General features: G+C 39.7%; 1 protein-coding gene across 1 annotated transcript; it reads left to right on the forward strand.

The window, feature by feature from the left end:
- Positions 1 to 19: 19 nt before the first annotated feature.
- mipol1 (mirror-image polydactyly 1) lies at positions 20 to 26,353 on the forward strand. The gene is given in 14 exon segments (XM_077539294.1): positions 20 to 111; positions 1,756 to 1,832; positions 9,752 to 9,859; positions 9,925 to 10,129; positions 10,703 to 10,826; positions 10,906 to 11,005; positions 11,072 to 11,198; positions 15,074 to 15,116; positions 15,213 to 15,383; positions 19,123 to 19,176; positions 21,574 to 21,612; positions 21,615 to 21,640; positions 21,726 to 21,887; positions 24,852 to 26,353. Coding segments are annotated over 14 exon segments (1,395 nt in total). The 3' UTR covers positions 24,919 to 26,353.
- Positions 26,354 to 26,940: the final 587 nt, after the last annotated feature.

The following is a 26,940-nucleotide window of genomic DNA, read 5'->3' on the forward strand; positions in this document are numbered from 1 at the left end:
GCGACGTCGGTTGTTATCGATGGCGTCTCGCGGCAAAGGGGCGGACATTCAGCTGGCTGTGCGGAAAGCCAAAAGGAAGATGTGTCACCTCCAGCTGCAGCTGCTCCGCCAGTAAGACATTTTTTTTCTGAGATTGTAATTCGTCACTTATTGAGTCATTGATTGAGCGGTCCTGTTAGCATGTTGCTATAGTTTGGTGTGATCAGCAGCTTGCCGTGGATGCTGGCTAATATTGTTTACGTGCATTCGGTGTTCTCTTGAAAAAAGGCTGAAATCTTTTTCTATTTTCTCTTTACCTTCACCGGGGCAATTTTGAAAGCAGTGTTTACTTGAGGATCTTAATCATTCATTTGAGATGGTAGCAAATCAGACCTTGACATATACAGCAGAAAGTAGAGGAATTGTTTTTAACTGAAGTTTTGAACTGAATAATCATTATCCATGTAGTGAAACTTGTTCGTAATCTTGTAAATAGTTACTTGGCAAATCTAGAAAAATTGTAAAGGGAATTGTATTAGTTGCAGCAGTTGTCATTAGGGTTGTCAAAATTAATCTAGTAATCGATTATCAAGTTAATCGACAAGTATTTTAATAATCAAGAAATCGTTTGGAGCCATGCTTTTAATTTAAGATTGTCCAAATAATCTCATTTCATCATATCAACAGCAAGGTTATTTTAGTTAAGTAAAACTAATGAAAAAATAAAACTAAAATTAAACAACCAATTTCGTTAACAAAATAAAATAAAAACGACAATGCTTTAAAAAAAATAAATAAAACTAAGTGAAACTACATTTTATATTTACAAAATAATTATAGCAAAAAATGTCCTTCGTTTTAGTCTTTGGTAATTAATTTAATGCATGAGCATTTGGAGATGATTTAAAATGTGATATTAACCACCGGAATATGGACGTTTGAAAGTGTGTCACACAGAAGTGACGTCATCTAGCAGTAGCCAATAGAAAAGCACTTTCGGATGATGTCGCTCCCATTGTTTTTTTTTGTTTTTGTTTTTTTTTAATATTGCGCACAAGTTGCACAATTGCAGTTGCAATATTGCACACTAACGAAAACTACTGAAACTGATACTAACTAAAACTTAGCATTTATTAAATAACTAAAAATAATAAAAACAGTACCACCCTGAAAACTAATTAAAACTAACTAAATTTAAAAAGCAAAATGAAATAAAAACTAACTAAAATGAAAATTCCAAAACTATAATAACCCTGATCAACAGTAATTGTTGACTGATTTCTGTAGTCTTTCATGAAATCCGACTGATTATCTTCTGTCGCTAATCAAAATAAGACATTTGCAAACATCTGTTTTTAATTGGGAAAACAATGACCGAACCAACCAGTAGCATAGTCAAACATCAATCCCACTTTTTTTTTTTTTTTTTAAATATGAAAATAAAGTGCAAAATAAACATTGGTTAATAAACAGTAATCAGGGAAAAAATGCTTATGTAATACACTTTAATGCAAAATTAAAATGAATCCGATTAGTCACTCGATTTGATGGATTCATTAATTGTAAAAATATTAGTGACAGCACTAGTTGTTATGGTGTCACAACTTTTTCAACACCCACACCCAGTAGAGTTGCATTCTGGCCTGTGAACAAATACTAAAACAATCGTTTCTTTATATCAAAGAAAACTTTATTGATCAATTTAGTGGAGACGTTTTTGGTTAGTCCATTTTAATTTTTTTATTTTTTTATTTTACCCCCCCCCCACACACACAGAAGCTCCGCAAGTTCAGAACAGTCAACATGGACGCCAAGCAAAGAACTCAGAGATTCGCTGGTGGACTTGTACACAGGTACACAACTTCTACTACACAACAACAACAACTTGCAAAACAGGTGAGCCATGATTGGCCGTTGCCTACTTCCTCAGCACAAGTGATGTCATCATTAGTCGACAGCAAGTAGAAAAATTACTTTTAAAAGGTATTCATTGTAGGGATGTGCTAAAAAAATTGATACGGTAATATATCGTTGCGGGCCTCATTACAATACGCAGGCGTCAGAATCGATATTGCTCGTTAACTTTATATAGGCAGTTAACGTTTGCCTTTACAGCTTTCATTGTACCTAAAAAATAAAAACCAGCAGTGCAGCGTCTTTGAAGTTAATTGCCTTCAATTAATGCAAAAAATCGCTCACCAGTGATTGGACACCGTGTCTTGCTAAGATAAATGAAAGCAAGGAAGAATATCAACATTTATTTACTTATAAACTTAACAAGGCACGTGTCTTAATGTACCAATTTTCGTATATTTTGTTTAAAAATGAAATAGAATGTGTTACATGAAACATTTCCCCAACTATTTCAAATAAGCACATTTTAGAGCTGTAATTTTAATACTTTTGATATTTTTGCTCAATCGGGTCATGCCTATTAATAAATGTTCCCGGTGTATCTGTGAAAGCTGCTCCTTGCTCTGCACACATTTTTAAAGTGCAAGAAAATTAATGTAAAATATCGGGATACGTATCGCCTTGAAGATCAAGTATTGGGTGACATATGTATCACGATACGTATCGTATCGTGACCTCTGCATCGTGATACGTATCGTATCGTGAGGTTGGCGGCAATACCCAGCGCTAATTAATTGTACATGAAAAATAATTTTATCACATGAATAATAGACAAAAATATGAACCTTTTACTGCTGAAAATTGTTAAACGAGTATTGAATGAGTATCCCTTTAAAGGGATATTTCACTTATTTAGCCCATTATAGCAATAAAAAGTGAATATTTTGTCTATAATTAATTTGATTCTTTCATTATTTTTCACACACAATTAGTACCTTTAAAAACACATTTTGCAACTTGCTGTCGACTGAAAATGACATCACAAGGGCTCAGGTAACCAATCACAGCTCAGCTTGTGAATGTCACATGACCAAACCGAGAGGTAACCATTCACAGCTCAGCTTGTGAATGTCACATGACCAAACCGAGAAATCAGCTGAGCTGTGATTGGTTACCTGAGCCCAGCAAGTTGCAAAATGTGTTTTTAAAGGTACTAATTATACATGAAAAATAATGAAAATATCAAATTTGTTATAGGCAAAATATTCATGTTTGACTGCCAAAAATAGCTAAATACGTAAAGTATCCCTTTAAATATTGCGTACAAGTAATACACTTTTTTTTTAAACTAATACAGAAACTAAAACTAATAAAAAAAAAAACTAACAGAACCAGCCTGAAAACTAATAAAAACTAACTCAATTAAAAAAAACAGCAACCTCAAAACGAAATAAAAACTTAACTGAATTGAAAAATTCCAAAACTATAATAATAATAACGCACAGTCACACACGCATGCAGAAAGTATCAGTGTCGTAGTGTGCGAGTTTGTCCACCGAGTGGCGCTGCGTCTCTATAAACCAGAAGCACCGCACGAAATGACATCTTGAAAAATATGACTACACACTCACATACATAATATAGATAAATGGGTATATATGTTTGTATGTTCATATATTAATTGGATATATCTATTTTATTTGAATAAGAAAAGCTGTCACTCGCTGACCTCCATCATCGCGGTGATGATCACTTTTGATGGCACCACCTGAGCCGATCTACTACGAAATCCACCCGTACAAACGCGTACACGATGCCTGCTTGTCAATCACCGCACATATCGATCAAAAGCGCACTCTGCGTGCTCTCCACGCGCGCGCGCGCGCACATACACACTCAAGAGTAGATAAATGTAATGAAAAGGCTGTGAATGCGGGGTGGTGGGTGGGGGGGGTCATGTGAATCTTTTAATCTGCAGGCTGGGTGGTCTAGCGCACACACACACTTGTATTTGTTTTGTTGTCGAGAAGTCGGCCTTATATCTGTTTGGATGGAGCGAATTGTTTCTGTGTGCATGTTAACGTTTTGATACCAGTACTCATAATCTCTTTTGCATGCGCTAATGTAAATGTGTCTTCCAATAAATGTCATGGAAGCGCCTGTTTGATATGTATAGTAAATATGTGCTCCAGTATATAAGTAAGTGTTTGTTGTAGTACAAGCGCCGTCTTCTAAACGACATATTCTTTGTGCGTCTTTCTTGTAGTTATCATATTTTTCACAGATCAGTACAATAACAGACCAATTATCGGCCGGGCCGATTATCGGCCTTTTTCACGAATCTTAAAGCGGATAACGCTGGTATCTCGCTGGGCGTATCGTGAATTTTTGTGTTTTCATCAGGATTTGTAAGATGTTCACAGACACTTTTTAACTTGTCGCAAAGGCATTTCAAACATTCATGCAATTTCTCACTGTCTGCAAAGAACTTCTGAAAGCTTTTACAAACCCTGACAAAAACTGCAAATGATTTATCGCTCAGTGAGATACAGGGAACTTTTCGTTTATGGATTTATTTAAATTTCCCCTTTCGTAAAAATGATGCAGACACTGGGATCTCCCTACACTTTTTATTCTGAAAAAAATAAAATAAAATTCAGAAGTTATGTTGACATTTTAGAAAACTTTATTTACAGTAGATAACTTTAGGGAACTACTTACTTGCTTACTTTTTAATCTAGCTGTCAATTCTTTATGTTTAAAATTAAAAGTGTTTTTTTTTGTTTTTGTCTTTTGACGCTCATATTATCTCTTTTACTGCAAATGAATATCGGCTTGAAATATCAGTTATCGGTTTCCTTGACTAGTAATAATCAGTATCGGTATCGGCCTTGAAAAACCCATATCAGTCTATCACTAGTTTGTGTGTGTGTTAGGGCTGCACAATATTAGATAATCGTGCGATATAGTTGCTGAATGTAGCGATACCGATATTATTGCGATATTTAAAATGTACCTAAAGAAATTACATTTTTATGAGCTAATGAAAGAATTACATTTTTTCATGCAGCCAAACAAGCAAACCCCATACATTCTTAGTTAATTAATTGTAATTACTTCTCGATAATGTTCAACGATTGAATGGAGGTGCACATTTTAGTTAGCGGCTGACTGGACAAATTCAGATCAAAGCATAAAATTCCATGTCAAACTTATTGCACGTCTTTGCGATATGCATGTTGCATGGGCCAATATTTCGATATCGATATTTTTTCGATATATTGTCCAGCCCCAGTGTGTGTGTGTGTGTGTGTGTGTGTGTGTGTGTGTGTGTGTGTGTGTGTGTTATTTTAAAAAAAAATTCTTCCCAATCTAAAGTGTTGCAAATGGTTTGCTCTCTTAGAGGATGACACAATGTTAATAATTGTTGAATAATAAAAAAAATTTGGCCTCCTCTAGTGGTGGACGAAGTACAATCCAGAACTTTTTCTCTTTTTTTTTTCTACATCTATGGATTTTGATTGAACTTTAATGCATGATATATTTTAATTGAGTCATATTAACTCATTTGCTCCCAAAAATGTAGAAATATGTTCTATTTTAAATGTTTTAAGTGTCCCAAAGACGTATTTATACGCTGTTTTTTTGTTTTGTTTTTTATCCTTTTTTTTTTTATGCTACAGCAGACAGAAAGCTTTGATGCAACCTCTCAACTGGAAAGAACGGTTGAAGAAATGGCAGTTATTACTCAAATGGCCAGCTGGTGGCATCAGAATATAAGAGATCAACCAGGGACATGTTGAAAAAAAGCTCAGTTTCTCAAAATTCTAAATAGAATAATAATGAAACTTAGCTATATTCTCATGCTAATTGCTGCAAAACGGAAACAGATACAAATATACTTTTTTTTTTCCTGATGAAAGAAGAGACTTTAATCTTTCTTTTGGTAGTTTGCATGTTTTTATAGCAATACAACACAATATTATGTGGGCCTTGCAAAATCAGTTAAAATCCAGTAAAACAGCTGGGAGTGAAGGGTGTTGCTTCTGTGAAAATGGCTGCCAGTAAATGAGTTAAAAGAAGCGTTTTGTCAACTGTTTTTATTTTAATGCAGTTTTAAAAATACTGAATGCAAAAAATACAATTTTGAATCGCTGCTGCCACGTGTGGCCGAAAAATGAAACTGCGCACTTCCTTCTTCACGTACACAATGCGCACATGACATCACATCTGCAGACAAGGGGCGGGAAATTGGAACCCGAATCTAGTCTGAAAACTATTGACCAACGGCTTGCATGAGTACCATTGTCAACAGCTAAAGTGTTCATCTGCTAATTAGAAGACGTTAGACTCAAATAAAAAAGCTATTGTAAATATATTTTGGGGTAAATTGCTCCAAATAGCAGCTTTAATATTCAAACTGCACATACAATCATTTTAGAAAAAAAATGTAGGGATAAAATGGATGAACACAGGTCTGGTCTGTTGTGTATTTTTTTGAGGAACTGCTAGCGCTGCACAATTAACTGAATTTCAATTGTGGTCATATTTTATTTTTTTTCTGTCGCGGTTAAAAGAACCTGCTCGTCACTGATATTTACATTTCAAGTGCGGATTCTGCTGGATATGTATCATCACGTCAAGCACTTTCTCAAGCCGTGGTCAGCCAACCACCAGGGGGCGAACGCTCGGTTAAGGCTTCATGAAGCTGCCTTACACAACAACACAAAAGAGAGCGAGCGAGTCCTGTCAAATCGTGGCGTGCAATACTGCAAATTTTGGTATCGATTCGATACCAAGTAAATACGAGGGCCGGTATCGCTGATACCGATATCGATACTTTTTGAAAATTATGGTATGTATTTATTTTTTTTAAAGTTGTTTTTCCTTTTTAAACAAAGGACAAAGTTTGATAAATGGGTAAAATACCTTTGTAGACTATATATACATTTAATACTTTACCAGTGGTTTTTTTTTCTTTTTCAGAAACATTACAACCATAACAATAAAAAATACTTTCTTAAAGTGCACAAAGTGATTAGAGGAAAACAAATTTAAACAAATTCTTTATCATATACTTGTCAGAAATTACAAAAAACAACTAAAAATTCAGCCTTTGTTGCACTTCTGTTGTGGATTTTTTTCAACCTAAATAAACAAGATGTTCAAGATTATCATACAGCAAATATAAAACAGCATACAAAACAAATTATTTTATTATATATATTTTTTGTTTGTTTTTAATTGTATTATTATTATTCATTTTTATCATTTTAATTTTATTTTTTATTATTCACTAAAAACAGTTTACATATAAAATTCAACGCAATAAACATACAGATGTTTTCACGTAAATGATAACATTATGATTACAATATTCAACAAAATAATCATGATTAGCATTTTGGCCATAATTATCAGCCCTAGCAGTTTGTGTAAAAAGTTTGAGAAACACTCTTCTAGTACGTTTCTTCAAGTACTCGTGTTCTATTTCACGTCATTGTGTGAGTTGTACTTGACAATGTATGTAAATTAGCACATTATAGTACATCTATGAGCACTGTCAATCAGGCATTTAGTTGTATCGGGTAAGCGATCAGCGATCGATAATGCGCGACGTGTTGTTTGTCTGCGCGCCGCGGTCAGACTGAAGCAAATGATGGAAGACGCGTGCGTTGTTTGCAGATGAGCACGTGCTCACGCGGTGTTTATTGTTGGCGCGCTTCTCGCCGTCCTGTCGGTTATGGAAATTCCGGGCAGCGGCGGCTCGGCGGGAAAGATCAGAGCTGGATTGTGTTGGATTTGAGCTGAAGCTTATTTAATCAGCCCCACACCGTCATTAATATTCATGCAGTCAGCTGGAAAACACGGCAAACTTCCTGCACCGCCGCCCCCGCCGCACAAAATCTATTAATTAAGCTTAAAAAATTAATGGACTTTAGTTTCTATTATGCCAGGAAGTGGGGGGGAGGGGGCGGCACCCCCGCCGGCTCCTCATTGGCTCACGGAGATTGGACCCCCGATTGGCCTTTGCGTTTCCCCCTTTTTTCCGCACATTTTTCCATCTTTGACGAGACTTCAAAGCGAGTGTGAAGCGTGAACGCTCATTTAGAAGGATTTAAACATCCTTAGCGAGACCGATGAAACTGTTCACATTAATCACAGAGCCGCACGCGCCGCACGGACACTTTCAAAGTGACTTCAAAGTCCACAATGCTTCCCCCCCACCCCTCCAAACTACACCCACTTGCTATCAAAGTCACGACCACAGATAAGACCAGTGCTAGGGTCAAAACCAGGATCAGGAGTGAGAACTTGAACCAGGAACGTGTGTGTTTTTAGGAAGCACACTTTGACCAGATGACAAGACAAGACCAGACTGAGGACTTGGACCAGGCACAAGTCCACAACCTTGAACTAAGGACAAGACTGGGTTCAGGCAGAGAATTTGGATCTGTCTAAGACTAGACGGGGAACTTGGACCAGAGATAAGACCAATACCGGAGTAAGACCCCTGTACCAGGACAAGACTGAGGACATGACACTGGGACAAGACCTGGTTAACATGCATGGCTTGAATCAGAGATAAGACAAGGACCAGACTCAGGACTTGGACCAGGCACAAGACTGCAACCTTGAACTAGGGACAAGACCGGGTTCAGAGAGAGAATTTGGATCTGTCTAAGACTAGACGGGGAACTTGGACCAGTGATTAGATCAATATCGAAGTGAAAGACATGTACCAGGACCAGACTGAAGACTTGGACCAGGCACAAGTCCGCAACCTTGAACTAAGGACAAGACTGGGTTCAGGCAGAGAATTTGGATCTGTCTAAGACTAGACGGGGAACTTGGACCAGAGATAAGACCAATACCGTAGTAAGACCCCTGTACCAGGACAAGACTGAGGACATGACACTGGGACAAGACCAGGTTAACATGCATGGCTTGAATCAGAGATAAGACAAGGACCAGACTCAGGACTTGGACCAGGCACAAGGCTGCAACCTTGAACTAGGGACAAGACCGGGTTCAGAGAGAGAATTTGGATCTGTCTAAGACTAGATGGGGAACTTGGACCAGAGATGAGACCAATATTGGAGTGAGAGACCTGTACCAGGACAAGACTGAGGACTTGACCCATGGACACAAGACCAAGTTCACATGCATTGCTGGAATCAGAGATCAGGACAGGGACCAGACTGAGGACTTGGACCAGGCAGGCACAAGGCACGAAACCTTGAACTAGGAACAAGGCCTATTCAGGCAGAGAATTTGGATCTGTCTAAGACTAGACGAGGAACTTGGACCAGAGATGAGACCAATATCGGAGTGAGAGAACAGGACAAGATTGAGGACTTGACCCAGGGACAAGACCAGGTCACACACATGGCTTGAATCAGAGTTAAGACAGGGACCAGACTGAGGACTTGGGCCAGAGACAAGAGCGCAACCATCAACTAGGGACAAGACCAGTTTCAGTCAGAGATTGGATCTGTCCTTGACCAGACTGATGACATAACCAGAGAACTTGGACCAAGGACAAGACCAGGTGCACATGCATGGCTTGATTCAGAGACGAGACTGGGACCAGACTGAGCAATTGGACCAGAGACAATACTTAAGCCAAATGGTAAATTTGGTCCAGGGTAAAGGCTGAGACCAGACTGAGGACTTTGACTAGAGACAAGACTAGGATCAGAGACATGACCAGTATCAGACTAAGGCTTTGGAACATAGAAAAACTTGTACTAAAGAGAAGACCAGTATAAGATTTTGTTCCAAAGTGAAGACCAGGAACATACTGAGGACTTTGACCAATGATAAGTCTCGTAGGCTAGTACTAGGTAGGTGACTTAATTTCCACACAATCATCGTTGATCTTTGTTGGGTAAATCTTCTTCTTCCATGTTGTCAGATAACCCTCAAGTGAACGAGGAACTGCGACAGCGACTTCCTTCACCTTCCCGACGTCCACTGCGCTCCGCCCACAGATCTAGCGCGGAACCATCAGACAAGCTTGTGGGTACGAAACCTTTTACCAGAACATTTTCAGAATCTTTGTCTATCTTGCCCCCATTTTGGTCTCAGTCCTCCAGGTGCCCCTGGAGGCTCCCAGTACGTGCGCCACCAGCCTTCCAACCCACGTGCAAACGTCTTGTCCAGCTTCCTCCAGAACATCGGCAGACGTTGCGGACATGGACGCAGACTTTTCTGCCAGCGGACGCTCTCCACCGGCTCCCGAGACCTGTGAGGGTCCTGGTGGTCCAACAATGGGAGGGCTCCTTATCGGCAGGTAATCAAATACAATGGTCAAGCGCTAACAGGATGCTAAAGTGTCCATGTCTGGAGGAGAGAGATGCATCATGGGAAAGTTCCCACCCGATCCAAACAATAACATGATCACAATCGCGAGTACGACACGTTCATATTGAAAATTGCTGGCAGGCTTATTAGATGTTTTGATTAAACTTTCTTTTTTCCGGTGTTGCCGTGACCTATTAAACGAGACGTTTGATGAGCTGCGCACCCGAAATAGGAGAAGTCAAAGTTAGATTAGAAACACTCAATTAGCATGGCGGCCATGTTATTTACCCGCTTTATTATGCCAAGAAGCAGCAGCCTGACCTTTAAGGTTATATGAGAACATGGATGCCGCAGTTATTGAAGACGACGACAGCGGCGCGACTCCAACGCGCCGCCTCGTGTCTACGCGGGACGCCGGCGAGCGGGTCAAGCTACTAACAGGACGCTAGGGTGATGCCAGCACACAACTGAAGCGTTAACCATGTGCTCGCATGCCTTTAGCAGGGACGGGAGTATCATGGGAAATGTTGTCTCGGTTGACTCATCCCATCTTGTCCTCCAGCAGCCATCAGGACGCCGCGATTGGTCACACAGCAGCATACACTCAAGCCCCGCCTCCGGACGATGACAAGAAGGTGTCTCTGTTGCTCCGAGAGTTGGATGCCCTGAGGGACACCAACAAGAAGGTTTGAACACCACCTCCCACGTCCATCAACACCTTTACTCCACTTTCAGTTTCACCTGACCCCACATCTTTCATTTCAGCTGATGGAGCAGCTGAGCCTCAAGGAGGAGGAGCTCCAGAGAAAGGAGGCGGAGCTGTTGGCCGACACCAGGCAGCCCAAAGACTGGGAGGCGCCTTCGGGTGAGCGCCGCGCCTCTTGACTAAAACGGTCTCCCGACTTCGTCTTCACTGAAATTGTCCCGTCAGAGTTCCTGGACGAGTTGCTGAGCGCTCGCAAGGATCGAGACGAGGCCATGATGTCACGAGTCCTGTTGGCCAATCAGGAGCGAGATGAGGCTTTACGCCACGTCGCTCGGCTGCAGCAGGCCGCCAGGTAAACGCACGACCACACACACACACTGCGATTTGTTGATCCCGCATGACTAGTATTCACTACGCGTTGCCAGTGGATGCCTTTCAAAATAAAAGTCTCATATTGGAAGCTCACAAGACCACACACAATATATACTCAACAATCTGTTATTGTGGGCAGTGCAATGATCAGTGCACACCTGTGCACTAATCATGGCGTTTAATCAGCATCTTGAGATGGCACACCTGCGAGGTGGGATAGATTTATCTCAGCAAAGGTGAAGTGCTCACTAGCACAGATTTAGACTGGTTTGTGAACAATATTTGAGAGAAATTGTCATATTGTGTTGGTGTGCCTATCAAGGGCTAATCATACTGCGCTGTTTCCGCCGGATGCCCTTCAAAATAAAATGTTATAACTTAAAAAAAAAAAAAAAAAAAAAAGTCCCCCACCAGAGATGCTTCTTGAGAATCGCACATTTCGACAATGAATTGTTTCATGAACAATTTAAAGAATTATGTAAATACAAGCTAGCTAGCATTGTTAGCTTTGTTAGCATTGTTAGCTTTTAGTTTGCTTTCGTGCGTCAGTCGTGATTGACAGGGGTACCCTTCACAATAAACTTTTTATTTTACTTGCCAAAATTGTGATCGCTTTGCTATATGTTTAAAAAATAAAGTTAAAAAAAAAAAGGTATTTGCCACTTTAATATTCCAAATTGTTTACTTGCGCCCAGCGTGCGCCGCCGCCAATTCTTGTTCAAAAGCTGTGAAATGAGCTCTCGTCAGCCGAGGAGCTGCCAAATAGACACGCAAACCTAATTAGAGATTAAACCCGCGCACACGCCCACGTACCCCCACCACACACATACACACAAAATTCCCCCCAGCCCAGGATGAGGGGTGATTGATATGGCGGCCGCAATCCTTTTTATGAGGGAGCGAATATGGACGATCATGTTCCATCTGTCAGGGCTATGTGTGTGTGTGTGTGTCTGTGTGCGTCGCTTGCGTGTGTGTGTGTGTGTGTGTGTGTATACAGTAACTGTTGGAGTGTGTGCACGTGTGTAATTTGCCTATAATTGTGTGATGTCTATGAAAAGTGTTTCTGTCAAATTGTTACTCCACAATTTGGCGCATAGAAACTTTTTCCAAAATGAAGACTTAATTGTTGCTCGCACTCTTGATCCGAGTAATGGCAGCGGCTGAGTGAGTGTGTGCGTGACTGAGTGTGCGTGCGGCGTGAGGCGAGCTGCCGAGCCGTAAGCGCGGTGTTAGAGGAGCTTTATTGGAGGCGGCTGGTCTTTCATTACCTGCTGTTCCCCGCAGAGCGGCGCCGCGTCGGCCATCTTATTACAGTTTATTACAGCAAAACAGCGCCCGGCTCAATGAAGAACTTCCCTGGAGGAGGACGGCGGATCGCAATCTTAGCGCCTTCGCATCCGCCGGTGGAACCGCTGAGAACGTATAAGGTGGGGGAAAAAAAAAAAGACCATCACGGTCCAACAAGAACCAAGATGAACCTACAAGATCCGTCACGAGCCACCAAGACCCGAGACAGATGTACACAAACCTGCAAGAAGCTCCAAAAAGACATTTAAAACCACTCCAAATGTCCAACAACCCAAACCAAGAAGAACCATCAAGATCTATCAAGAACCTATCTGCACATGCCAACAAAAACCAGCGAGAACCTACAAGAACCAAGAACAAATGTGCACGAAGTTGCAAGAACCCTTAAGAACCACCAGTTCTACAAGAACCCATCAAAAACCTAAAAGAATCACAAGGAACAAAATATCAAGTCAGAACAAACATCTAAAAACCTAAATGAATATACAACCAACAAAACCCACCTGAATCCACCAATTGGACCCAAAGCGAAAATACAGGCTTCAAAAGAAACCAACAAGTGCAAACAAAATGCAACACTAACATTCTAGAACCTATAAGAAACAACAGGCAACAATTAATATATACAACCAAACAAGGCCCTACAACACAACACAAAGAACAGAACAACCAACGCAAACGTACAAGAACCAGAAAGCACCTTAAAGAAATGACGCACATACACGAGCAAACAAGAATCTAAAAGAAGCACAGCAAACGGAACCACCAACACAAACGTGGCAAATCCATCACAAATGCACAAGCAGAAGCGAGGCCCATTTACCTGCCGGTTGAGGTGACGCACCTGTGACTTAAGCCAGACTGTGGCAGGGTTTTTACTTTCTGCACCTGGATTTGACAAGGACAATCAACAGCCAACACAAACCTAGAAGAACCCAAATAAATGGACACAAACATACTAGAAGAACAGCCGAGATACAACAAGAGCCAACAAAAAACACCGAAAACCAGCAGGAAGGTACACAAACAGCAAGACCCAACCCACAAACGTACATATGCATACAAGAGCAGCCAAGATCCAAGAAGATCTGTCAAGAACCAGCAAGCAAGAACCAACACAAACTTACAGGCCCCAACCCACAGGAACCAGCAAGAACCTACAGGAACCACGATCAACCAAGATCCATCAAGAGCTAGCAAGCAAGAACCTACACAAACCTACAAGATCTAATCCACAGTCAGGAACCAACAGGATCCTACAAGAACCAACCAAGAACCAAGATGAACCAAGATCCATCAAGAGCTAGCAAGCAAGAACCTACACAAACCTTCAAGACTCAGCAACAAGAACCAACAAGCAAGGACCTAGACAAACCTACAAGATCCAAGGAACCAACACAAATGTACACATGTATACAAGATCCAAGAAGATCCACCAAGAGCTAACAAGCAGGAATATACACAAATCTTCAATACCCAGCAATAAGAACCAGCAAGGACCTACACAAACCTACAAGATCCAATGCACAGTCAAGAACCAACACAAATCTACACATGTATATAAGATAAAAGAACATCCATCAAAAGCTAGTAAGTAAGAACCGACACAAACCTTAAAGATCCAACTAATAAGAACCAGCAACAACCTACAAGAACTGATGCAAATGTACATAAAAAGGAACTGAGATCCAAGAAGAGTCAACAAAAACATCCAGAACCAGCAAGAACCTACAAGAACCAACACAAAAGTACACATGTATACAAGATCCATCAACAACTAGCAAGCAGGAACCTACACAAACCTTCAAGACCCAACCAACAAGAACCAGCAAGCAAGAACCTACACAAACTTACAAGATCCAAACCACAGTCAGGAATCAACAAGATCCTACAAGAACAAACACAAATGTAAATATATATAAAAGAGCAACCAAGATACAAGAAGATCCATCAAGAGCTAGCAAGCAAGACCTACACAAACCTTAAAGATCCAACCAACAAGAACCGGCAAGAATCTGCAAGAACTGATGCAAATGTACATAAACAAGAACAACTGAGATCCAAGAAGATCCAATTAACACACCCAGAACCATCAAGAACCAACACAAACGTACACATGTATACAAGAGCAGCCAAGATCCATCAAGAACCTACACAAACCTTCCAGACCCAACCAACAAGAACCAGCAAAAACCTACAAGAACTGATGCAAATGCACATTAGAGCCCATTAAAACACCCAGAACGAGCGAAAACCTACAAGAACCAACACAAACGTAAAAGAATCCACAAGGTCAAAGAAGATCCCACAAGATCAGACATAAACCATCAAGAAGCAGCAAGAACTGAAGAACAACAAAGCTCCTGTTCTCCACTCAATTTTTGAAACCGATAATTTGATCGTGTTGATCAATCCGTTTGTCCAATTTGGCTTTATTCGTTGCCGTCCAGCAAAAACCGAAAAGAGACGAAGAAGAGCCACGCGTAACTCGCCTAAATCTATCCCATGTGTCCTGACCGTCTCTGCTATGTGTCCACTGTCCAGGTCTGACTCAACCGACAGGTCGCCGCTTGAGGACAGCGACTTGGTAAAAGATGTTTTCTTCTTCTTCTTCCAACGTTTGCTACATCGTGAATGAAACCACGCCAGTCGTACTCACAGCGTCCGTCGTGTTGCCCGGCAGGAAGTAGAGGAGCTCCTCCGGCGCGTGCGCGACTCGGCCTCGGCGCAGGAAGTGGCGGCGTTTGGCTCAGCCCTGGTGGAGCGCGTGCGCTTGGCGGCGCAGCAGCGAGGCCGCATCACCGCGCAGGAGATGAAGGCCGTCATGGAGCAGCGAGACGGCTCCGTAGCCAAGGTGGCGCTCGCTTTGTCACGTATTTGTTTGTGTTTGTTCGCTCAGCCGCCGCCGCCGCCGCTCGTCGTCGAGTCAAATATTTGCATACGACAATTCGACAAGTGCCGAATGATGTTGACTGTACTCGTGCGAGTGTCGACTTGGTCCTCGGAAGACGTGAATGACTAATAAGAACAAATCTTTTGATCCGAAATGTGTGCACAAACAAAAGAGAATCAATGTTTAGTAAATGGATTTATTTGCACTGTTTAAGTCGGTGGTTCTTAACTCGGGTTCGATGGAATGAACCCCCGGGGTTCGGTGAGTCAGTCGCAGGAGTTTGGCGGAGGTTGAAACCCAAATCCGACTCAAATGATTGGTAATGATATTGCCCCGCTTGGCCATCATTGGATGCAGGTGGTCATGTGACATTGTGACTGATTTGTGCTGCATAATTTGGTGCACTTAGTGGCCAACTTGTTGTGCTGGTATAATCCCTTCATACTAGGATATGAATTGCAATTCCTAAATTCGATTTTGAGTCACAAGAGTTAAATTCGATTCGGTTTCGATTTTTTTTCCTGATTCGATTCACTTCAGTTCAATCCGATATTGATTAATTATGGAACATCATTTCTTGTTAAATATCAAGGACATGATTTTAAAAAAAAACAAACATTAAATTCCAAAATTTAATTTTGCAGAGGCAGTAGCTGGTTAATTTTTTTTTTATTGAAATGAAATGAAAATTGTGTGTTATAATCACTTAACATTTTACACAAACATTGACATCAGCAGGGATGAGAAGAAAATGTTTACATAAATCTAATTCAATAATTGTAAATATAAATTCAACAGATGCTTAATTGTCATAAAGTGCAATAGGTCAGGTCTTTTATAAATGTAAGAATATATTTTTAAATTCATCTGAATGGTAAATTTAAACAAAAACTGTAAGATACAAAAAGAATCAGCCTTTAGAATTCTATTTTCTTGTTAATTTATGGAGAAAAAATAGATATTAAAATAATAGATTCATGGTTTTATGAATCGATATCACACTAGAAAAGGAAAATTGATTCGATATCGATTATTTGATTTTTATTTATTTATTTATTTATTTATTTATTTATTTATTTATTTATTTATGTATTTATTTTTACCCAGCCCTACTTCATACTATGCCGTGCAAAAAAAAAAAGAAAGTGGTTGGACGTGTAATATCAATTGATGTATAATAGATTGTATGGTGTTCCACAGGGTTGAATTCTGGGGCTTCTGCTGTTTCCATTGTTTCCATTCCATCTTTTATATATATATATTCATATATATATATATATATATATATATATATATATATATATATATATATATATATATATATATATATATATATATATATATATATATATATATATATATATATATATATATATATATATAATATGTATGTATTAGGGCATCGCAATATTGGCCCATGCAATATGCATATAGATCACGAAGATGTAATAAATTTCAGACGGAATTTTATGCTTTTATCTGAATTCGACCAGTAGTCAGCTGCTAACTAAAATGTGAACCACCATCCAATAGTTGAACATTATCGAGAGGTAATTACAACCCTAATATATATACAGTATATATTTATGTATATTCTTTTTTTTTTTTCTTTTTTTCAAGTTCTTTTTTCCTCAACAGAATTTTTTTTTTTTTTATTGTCTTTCCTTACCGAAAATGTTTTCTCGGGTTCAATTTCCTGAACTTTCTTAACTATCACCTTGATTAGAATCTCCAGTTTTTCCCGCTCTTCGACGGTGTGAAAAGATGCGGCGTGACGCGAACCCTCGCCCGTCGTCATCCATCCGTCCCGCCGCCGCCTCCATTAACCCTAGCTCGAGCGCGCTGCTAAGTCCCCGCTAGTGTTGGCGGCGCGCCATCTTTTAACACCCCGCCCCTTCGGCGTTAACACCCTCCCCTCCACAGTAACACCTTAATGCCGCCCCGCCGCCTCAAATATGTTTCAAAGCGAGCGTAATCCCCGATGGTGGAGAAGAAGAGAGAGAGAACACTCCATGCTGGAGGATCCCCCACCCCACCCCGCTGCTCGCCGGCTCTCGCTCCCGTTCCTCATCTCTCAGGGATTATCTGACGACGCTGCCGAGACTTGTGGGAAATATTAGAAAAGGGGGGGGAGGGGGTTGCGTACCCCCCTTCCCCCAGCCTTTATTGAGCTAATATCAGGTCATTACAAGCTTATTAAATGTGTGCAGCTGCTGCCGGGTTGCCGGTTCCATTCCTTGCCGGTCGTGTGTGGTGCTCCACAATCGCACGCTTGGTGCTTGCCAAACTTTTTACACCATGGGAAAATAGTACGGTAAACCATGAAGAACATGTAATCATAAATTGGCTCCATTTATTCATTTAAAAATAAAAATAATAGTTTTCATTGAGCCAATTAATGCTACAACCAACTTTATGCACAGCTTGAACATTAGCATTAAAGAAAGGAAAATGAAATACTGTACTTAAATAATGATTCATTTTTATTTTATTTCGTTAACAAAATTGTTTTTTGTTTTATTTTCGTTAGTTTTAGTTAACTAAAATAACCTTGTTGACAACACCTTAATTGTGGGAATGCTTCAGCATTCCGACGCATTTTTATTTTTATTCTCCATAATTTTTTTTTTGCTGTGAAACAACTCCCACACAATACTACCGATTTACACAGTTCAAATTTCAACTTGCTTCAAAAATTCACGCCTCTCGGGCTATATATCGTCTTGATTCAACATTGCTGAGTATCGGCACAATTTAACGTTCAAGATAAACTTTTACCAATTTTTGCTATAATTCCCACGTTATTGTGATTTTTATTCTCTACACTTTTTTGCCGCGTAAAAACTCCCACATAATATTTCCAATTTATATCGTTCAAATTTCAACTAGCTTCAAAAATTGACACCTCCTGGGGTATATATTGTCTGATTCCACATTACTTACAGTATTTGCACAATTTAACATTTAATATCAACTTTTCCCCATTAATTTTCAATGGCAGAGACATTGAACTTTTTCTAAGTATCACTTTTCATGCCCACTTCTGTACATATAACTTACTGTCATTACCAGGTGTCTGATACTGCTTGGTTGCACAGCTGGTAAAGTGCATTGTCCAGTAACCAGGAGATCATCATTTCATAATTTATCCCTCAATTTACTTCATGAGCATTCCATATGCAATGAAACTCTTAGCATTCAGCTTTCAGCATTCCCACGCAATTTCTCTAGAAATTGCACTAAGTCTAGTTGTAGTTCGTTTTAGTTAGTTTTGTAAATGTAAAATGTCGTTTCAGTTAGTTTTTGTTTTTTAAAAAGCATTTTCGTTTTTATTTTATTTCGTTAACGAAATTGTTTTTCGAATGTTATTTTTTTTTGTTAATTTTAAAATAACTATGGTTCAACATCAAATTGTAGCTTTAAATTGTAAGTTAATGAGTTACTACGGAAGTTAAATACAACTGATTGTTCTCGCATAGATCTGGTTTTGGTCGATTGTTTACGTTATACAAGTCGTAATTTTTAAGTGACTAGTGTCAAAACTGATTGTAGAAATGGTTTGAGGACGCGCTTTTAATCGATGGAATTAATTTGTCATTTAGGTTGCTTGTTTAACTTGATTGTTGAGGCTAAGATGACATCGTTTTTTAATCCTGCTGTCACTAACACGTCGTTACGTTACGCTCTGACTTGTCTGCAGTGTCGACGGCTGCAACAGGAAGTCATGCAGGAGAGAGAGCAGAGGGTGAGCAAGGTACACACACACACACACACACACACACACACATGCATGGCAGCGTCTTCATCATCATCATCATCCTCACTCGTGACCGATGTGTTTTTTTTGTCCAAGTTGTCATTTGGCCGGCGCATTCGGCTCTTAGTCCTCCCGTCTGTTTGCCGCTGCAGAAATATATGACATGTTGTTATTAATGTAGTGCTCTTAATGAGGGTCCGGGGGGGGGGGGGGGGGGGGGATTAGTGCCTGGAGACACTTTTTATTTAACAGCTGACGTTCGATAAGCGGCCGGCCAACTGATGAACGAACGAACGTCATGGACGGCTTGAGTCCGCGCGACGACCGTTTGAGTCTTTCATTTCAATGCCGTTTTCAATTCTGACTTTTCACTCTTTTGTTTATGTCGTCGTCGTTGCAAGGAATTGGTTCAATTCAGTCATTTGGTCAACTAACTGCTTTCTTTTAATTGAGTCATTTGTGAAACTTGATCGTTTAAGTCATTTCTTCATGACAGTTGTCTCATGTTGGTTCGTTTTAGTTAATTGTTTTAGTCGATTCGGTTCAGGTTGATTAAAAAACAAAACAAAAAAAACAAAAAACAGGTATCATTTGGTGATTGTGTAAGTCAATTGTGTAGTTTTGTTGACGTTCTTTCAATTGTTTGAATTGAATCGTTTTTCAACAAGTTTCTTCGAATTAAGTCGTTCATCAAATTTGTATGTCAGTCTTTTTTTTTGTTTGTCTTAAGTCATTTTGTTATAAACATTTTGATCAATTTAAAAACAAATGTTTAAAGTCATTTTTCGATAATTTGGGTAATTTTTTTTTAGCTTCTTGAAGGTATTTTTAGTTGTTTGTCCAAGTTGATAGTTTGAGTCATTTGTCTATGGAATTTCCACGAAATTCTTGAAATTTCTTTAAATGAGTTTATGTCCAAGTTGATTGTCTGAAGTCGTTTAGTTGTAATCGTTCAATTTAAAAATGACAAAGCAAATATTTCAATTATTTAAGTCATTTATTTTAGGTCCTTTTAAGTCATTCTTTAGTCATTTGTCCAAATTGATTGTTTGAGTTGTTTGTCCAAGAAATTTCTTTACATTCTTTAAATTCCTTCAAATTATTTTGTCAAAGTCGATTCACTTAAGTCGTTAGTTTTAGTTGAACGCTTAGGTCAATTTAGAAAGCATAACAAATATTTTTCAGTCGGTTGTTTTGGGTCCGTTTTATTTGAGAGTCAGTTCAGTTCAGGTCAATTTAAAAAAAGTTTAGTGTTATTTGTCGATGGTTTAAGTCAATTGTCATTTTTTAAAGTCATGTCTTGATAATTGTTATTCGTGGAATTTGTTTTTGTTGTTTAAGTCATTTGTCCAATTTGTTTGCCATAAGGTTGATTTGTTTTTGCAGATTGTTTGTATTGATTTTTTTTTTTAGCTCCATCCAAAAAATGTCATAATTTACCACAAGTTAAGTTTTTGCCCATCAAGTCATCGTTTTGAAGTCAATTATTTTGTCCGTTTTATTCGATTGTTGAACTTGTGGTCTTGTCAGGACGGGCCTCCATTCGGAGGTCACATCGCCCGCGGCTTCTTCTTCGTCATCCTCCTCCTTAATGGCCAACGCGTGACCTTCAGTTAAAAGGTCGGCTCACCAGCAGTGCCCGTGACCTCATTTGCATGTTAGTCTGATTAATGAGCGCCTCGTCGTTTGAAGACGCTCGTCTGACTCTGCTGGAGAAGACACACACTGACCCTCTGCTTTCCTTCCGCTTCATGATTAGCATGGGGTGGGGGGGCATCACTGTCAAGTGTTTTTTTTTTGGGGGGGGGGGGGGGGGGGGTTATGGGGGAAAGGCAAGAAAACGGGCAGCAAAGGGGGAGAAAGGAAAAAGTGTGACATGATCAGGAAAAAAAAGTTCTTGAGCATTCCGCCACATTTTGTGATGCATTTGCATTTATTTTCTCACAAGTCATTTTCTGCCCTTTTTGCTGCCCATTTTTTTGCTCCTCACTTCCTGTCCTGACCGCTCCAAACTGGCAGCCCGCCGTGGGGCCGCCACTTTCCGCGTGAAGTGTCGAACCAATTGTGTTTAATTAGCAATCTGAGTGTGTGCGTGTGTAAAAAGTGAAACATTGCGGATGTAAAAGTCAAGCGGCGTGTGATTGCGCGCATATGCAAATGAGCGTCTTAATTGAAGCCGTCGCCGAAATCCAGATCAACTTGTTGATCTTTTCTCCAAGCAACCTTGCGTTGTTTGCCGAGTGCCGGCAACGGTTTAATATTGAACGTTTAACGCCTTTTGTCGAGGTCAACTTCAGGAGGCCTTCTGGGAGAAAAAAAAAATTCAAGTCGACAAATCCAGTCCGGTCACGAGGGAAGCCTGATTGGCGGTTTGTTTGGCTTTCGTCCAATCAGGACAAGCTGATCGGACTTCAGCGGGAACGAGACGCCGCCCGCTAAAGTTACTGCGAGCCAATCACAGGTCAGATGGTCGCCACCTGAAACACGTTTGAGACGCGTCGGCATTTGGGGGCGCCGTAAAGCAGATCGGCTTGTCTTCTTTTTAGCGCCGAGCAACTGGTGAAGGCTCCGCCCGCTGCTGACGGGCAGCCCCAGGCTCCGCCCTTTCTGGCACAGCTACAGCAGCTCACCGAGGACAAGCATAACGTAGAGGCGGAGCTCCTGCGCTGCCAGGAGGCGGAGCGAGACGCCAGCGAGAGAGTCCGCAGGTATCGCACCTTCAAGTCAATGAGCGCACTTTGAATAGTTCTGGAAATGAGATCAAACAGAAAACAAGAAATAAGTCACAAACAACCAAAATGATGTTCTCCATTCAATGAAATAAAACATGGCAGGTGGTCAGGATGTCATTGATTTTGAAGGTGACATCGTTGATATTCAACATGACGTCATTGATGTTAAAAATAACATCATTGATTTTTAAAGATGTCATTGATGTTAAAGATGATGTCATTGATGTCATTTTAAAAACATTAATATTCAAGTTAACATTGATATTCAAGATGGCATCATTGATTTTAAAGATGACATAATAGATGTTAAAGATGAGGTCGTTGATTTTAAAGACAATATTCAAGATAACATCGTTGATATTCAAGATTACTTCATTTATTTTAAAAATGGCATCATTGATTTTTAAAGACTACATCATTGATGTGAAAGATGATGTAATTGATTTTAAAGATGACATCATTGATATTAAAATGTCATTGATTTAAAAGACAATATTCAAGATAATGATATTCAAGATGACATCATTGATGTTTAAAGATGATGTCGTTGATTTTGAAGACAATATTCAAGATAACATCGTTGATATTCAAGATTACTTCATTGATTTTAGAAATGACATAATTGGTTTTTAAAGCCTACATCATTGATGTGAAAGATGATGTCATTGATTTTAAAGAAGACATCAATATTCAAGATAACATCATTGATATTCAAGATGACATTGATTTTAAAAATGACATCATTGATTTTTAAAGATGACATCATTGATGTTAAAGATGATGTTGGTTACTTCATTGATTTTAGAAATTACATCATAGATTTTTAAAGATGACATCGATGTGAAAGATGTCATTGATTTCAGACCTTAATATTCAAGATAATATCATTGATGTTCAAGATTACATCATTGATTTTAAAAATTGGAACGAGCGGTGCTCAAGTTGTCATCAATGCGGTTCAAGGTGACATCATTGATGATTAACGTAACCTGATTGACATTGATTGAAGTTGTCGTCATACTTTTTTTTTTTTTTTGCGACAGCATCGATGTTTAATATGACATCATTGGCGTTCAAGGTGACATCTGACGCTGATGTGTGACATCATAGATGTAAAATGTGACATCATTGACGTTCAACATGACAGACGACACTATTGATTTTTTGGCTGCAAGTGTCACCCTTTGATGTTCGGTATGACATCACGGCTGGCGGCGCATGTGACATGGTTGATATTGGCGGCCCGTGGGCACAGTAATCTGCGGCGCAGCCGTAACGTGACTTCCTGTCTCATCAGGCTGAAGATGAAGGGGGATGAGATGGAGATGAAAACAGATTAAGTCGTCCGGGCTCAAACCCGAGGCTTTCTGCTCTAATTTGGCTGCCAGCGGGGGGGCGGGGCCTCTGTGAAAGGAGACGGACTCACCGAATAGATACGAGTGTTTGCTCAGGGGGGGACGGGGGGTTGGTAAGGAGGGCTGAATGGGACGACTGATGGAATCTTCTTCTCCTTATTACAACTTTTTCCAACTTTTTCACCTCACTGCTCAACACGACACGCATACTGGACAGTCTTATATTATATGGAGTACGTATGAATGAATAACAATCGATGATCGGTTTCAAATCAGGCTTTGAAACCAATGGTGCTGTTTCAAGTCAGAATTTTCACATGACTAAATGCCCTTAATTGTTATTGATATTTCCATTTCAAATGTGGACGGGCTCACGCGCATTTGGCATTCAGCACTCTCAGCCAACCACCAGGGGGCCAACTCGCGCATTACCCTTCGTTAAGCTGCCGCAAGAACAAGATCACTTAGCATTTTGAATTCTTTGCTTGGCATTTTTTTGCTAAGCTAATGTTAATGCTAATGCTAAGCTAATGTTAAGTTAGCATGCTAAGTTAACATGCTAATCTAATGCTAATGTTAAGTTAGCATGCTAAGTTAGCATGCTAAGTTAGCATGCTAAGCTAATGCTAAGCTAATGTTAAGTTAGCATGCTAAGCTAAAGCTAATTTTAAGCTAATGCTAAGTTAATGTTAATTTAGCATGCTAGTTTAGCATGTGAAGATGATGCAGATACTAATGCTAAGTTAATGCAAAGTTAGCACATTAAGCTAATGCTAAGCTTTAAACAAAACACAATTATCGGCTTATCGGTTATCAACATCGGCACTTTCTAAATGATAAAAACATTTCTAAATGCACTAAACACACAACTTATATAATAAGTAATTAGTAGTAATTACTAGTATTACTAGTAATTACTAGTTATGTAATTACTTAACTGTTTATCCTTCAATTTCCTTAATAGGCATTCAGCTGAGCATTCAGCTATTAGCATTCAGCTTAGCATTTAGCTTTCAGCATTCCCACGCAATTTCTCTAAAAATTGCACTTAGTCTAGTTTAACTCGCTATTTGGTAATCAATTTGGTTGAAAAGTGACATAAAAATGGAAATGTTTTTTCCTAACGTTGAGATATGGTTGCGATTAATAATTGTGATTACAATATTGACCAAAACCATCTTGATTAGTCAGTCAGTCTCAGTTAGTTCAAGCCAGGGTTTTAAAATTTCAGGAAAGGGTTACGGTTTCAAATTAGCGTTTCAAAAGACGGTCCCAGTTTTAGGTTAGAATTTTTCGGAAACTCTTCAAGCCAAGTTTCGAACCAAGTTTAGATTTTTAAACATGGTTTCAAATCATTTCAAGCCTGGCTTAGGTTTTCTCTGAGATTTTAAGACAAGGATTCGCTTTCAAAGTAGGATTTCGACTCACTGTTATGGTTTCAAATTAAGTTTGTAAGCTTTAGTGTAGGAATATTTTTATTGGGTGTTTAAAAAAAAATGCAAAATGATTTTTTGTTCTCAAATTGATGATAATCGAAGATCATTTCCAAAGTGTCGTTTTTGAATGTGCTGACTTTTGGTTTCAGGTTGGAGCGTCTGGTGGAAGTTTTGCGGAAAAAAGTGGGCACGGGAACCGTGCGCGCCGTCGTCTGATTGCTCGTGGGCGTTTTATGAGACGACGTCGTCTTTTTGCCACCGTGACGATTGACATCAGGTGAACTTCAGGTTATGAAATCAACTCTTGAAACTCCATTTGGATAGTGAAGGAAAAAAGGAAATGGAAATATTAGTTTTTATTTCTATTTTTTTGGGGAGTTTCACTCAAAACCCCGCTTATAAACAAACGATTGTGTGGTCTCCATGGCGACACTGGCCAGCTCGCGCTCAACTTGGGTGTCCCCCGCGCTGGTAATCCCGCTGCACCCCTTAATCTGCTTGTTGACAACAAAGAGCGCCTTTCTTCACTCCCACTTGTGACGCCACCTGTGTGCGCCTGCACGTGCGTGTGTGTGCATGCGCGCTTCTAACCAGGATAGGGTTTCAAGTCTAGGTTAAGGTTTCCAAATAAGTTTCAAACCTAGATCAAAAATGTCAAAATTGAGCGAGTTCAAAATTGAGTTTGGCTTTCCAATTAGGATTCTCAGGCAAGATTAAGGTTTCAAATTTTACTTTCAAACCAGCTGAGGGGTTTAAAAAAGATTAGGGTTTCAAGATAGGGTTTGAGTTTTTCAAAGTTAAGCTTTGGATTTCAAATTAAAATTCCGGTTTTGAAAATACAGTTTCCAACAGAGGTGAACGCTTCAAAGGAGGTTTTGAGGTCATATTTGGGGCTTCAAAATAGGTCAGGGTTTGGTTTTGGGGTTCTAATTAAGATTTGCAGCCAGTATTCGGGTTTTAAAAAATGTACATATTCAAATCAAGCTTGGAAGACAAGATTACAGAAAAATGACAGGATTTGTGCTTCAAAGATGGGTAACGTGGTTTCAGATAGGGTTTCATGTCTAGGTGAGGGTTGGGGCGGGGCAGTTTGAGTTTTGAAGCTCGGGTCCTAATTAGGAGATGGGGTTTGATTTCAAAGCAGCGGTTGAGTTTTAAAAATGGTTGCGGTTATTTTCAAACAAGGCTTTCAAGTCAAGGTGAGGGTTTTGAAAACAAAACCTAAAAGAAAACAATTTCCAGCTAGGGTACGAGTTTAAAAGCAGTTTGAATCTGGAATTAGTTCGGGTGGTGTTCAAAATTAGGGTTTGAAATCAAGGTGTCAATTAGTCAGGTTTGGTTAAGGTTTTCACACGATGCCTGCTAATGCTAATCCTAACAAGTCCAGCGGACAACGACATCAACGGGCCGCTTCTTGTCTTTTATTGTGAAAAAGCGGCGCTTGCTGTTTTATTGTGAAAGGGCCTCTTTGCTCTTTTTGCTGGCTCGTTCACAAAGGCGCCATTGTCGTCTTATTGCACGTCATTAATTCCAATCCCCATCAAAAGCCCCCCAGCGGCCTCCACCCCCCAGGGGGGTGCACCGCCCCAAGCGGGGCCTTCAAAGTTTTTTAGACCAGAAGGTGCACGCAGCCTTTTCTGAAATTATGCTGTGGGAGGAGGTGGGGTGGGGGGGGGGGGGGGGGGGGTGGGGGGGGGGGGGGGGTTGCACACTGCCCCGCCATGCCTCGCCAGGACCATATGCTCGCTTTTAGGGACACCACACCCCCCCCCCTCTCTCTCTCTCAAGTACCCCCCCAAACACCCCCATTTATTAGTCCACACTTGTAGATTCTCTTTCCGTTGCGCCACTTTATCATCATCATTATTATTATTATTATTATTATTATTATTATTATTATTATCTTTTTGTGTGTTCCTTCTGGTTCCTGATCGCATGGTTGACATCCGAGAATAATCATCCACATAATAACTAATAAAAATCAGTAAAATGAGAATTCCATTTGTTTTTGTTTTTTTTCCACCAAAACAGAAATCTATTTTTTTAGTAAAAACAAACTATTACATTTTTTCCCATTGTCAATTTTTTTTTAATGAATCAATTATAATTTTAAATCTAAACGTGATAGAATCAAATATTGTTGGTTATGTATTTAATTATGCTTATGTATTAATTATATACTGTATGTAGTTACTGTATTCAGAATCAACCTGAAAAGATTTAATATAACTCAATGCA

Source organism: Festucalex cinctus, chromosome 12, assembly GCF_051991245.1.
Source record: "Festucalex cinctus isolate MCC-2025b chromosome 12, RoL_Fcin_1.0, whole genome shotgun sequence".
In the NCBI taxonomy this organism is placed as follows: domain Eukaryota; kingdom Metazoa; phylum Chordata; class Actinopteri; order Syngnathiformes; family Syngnathidae; genus Festucalex; species Festucalex cinctus.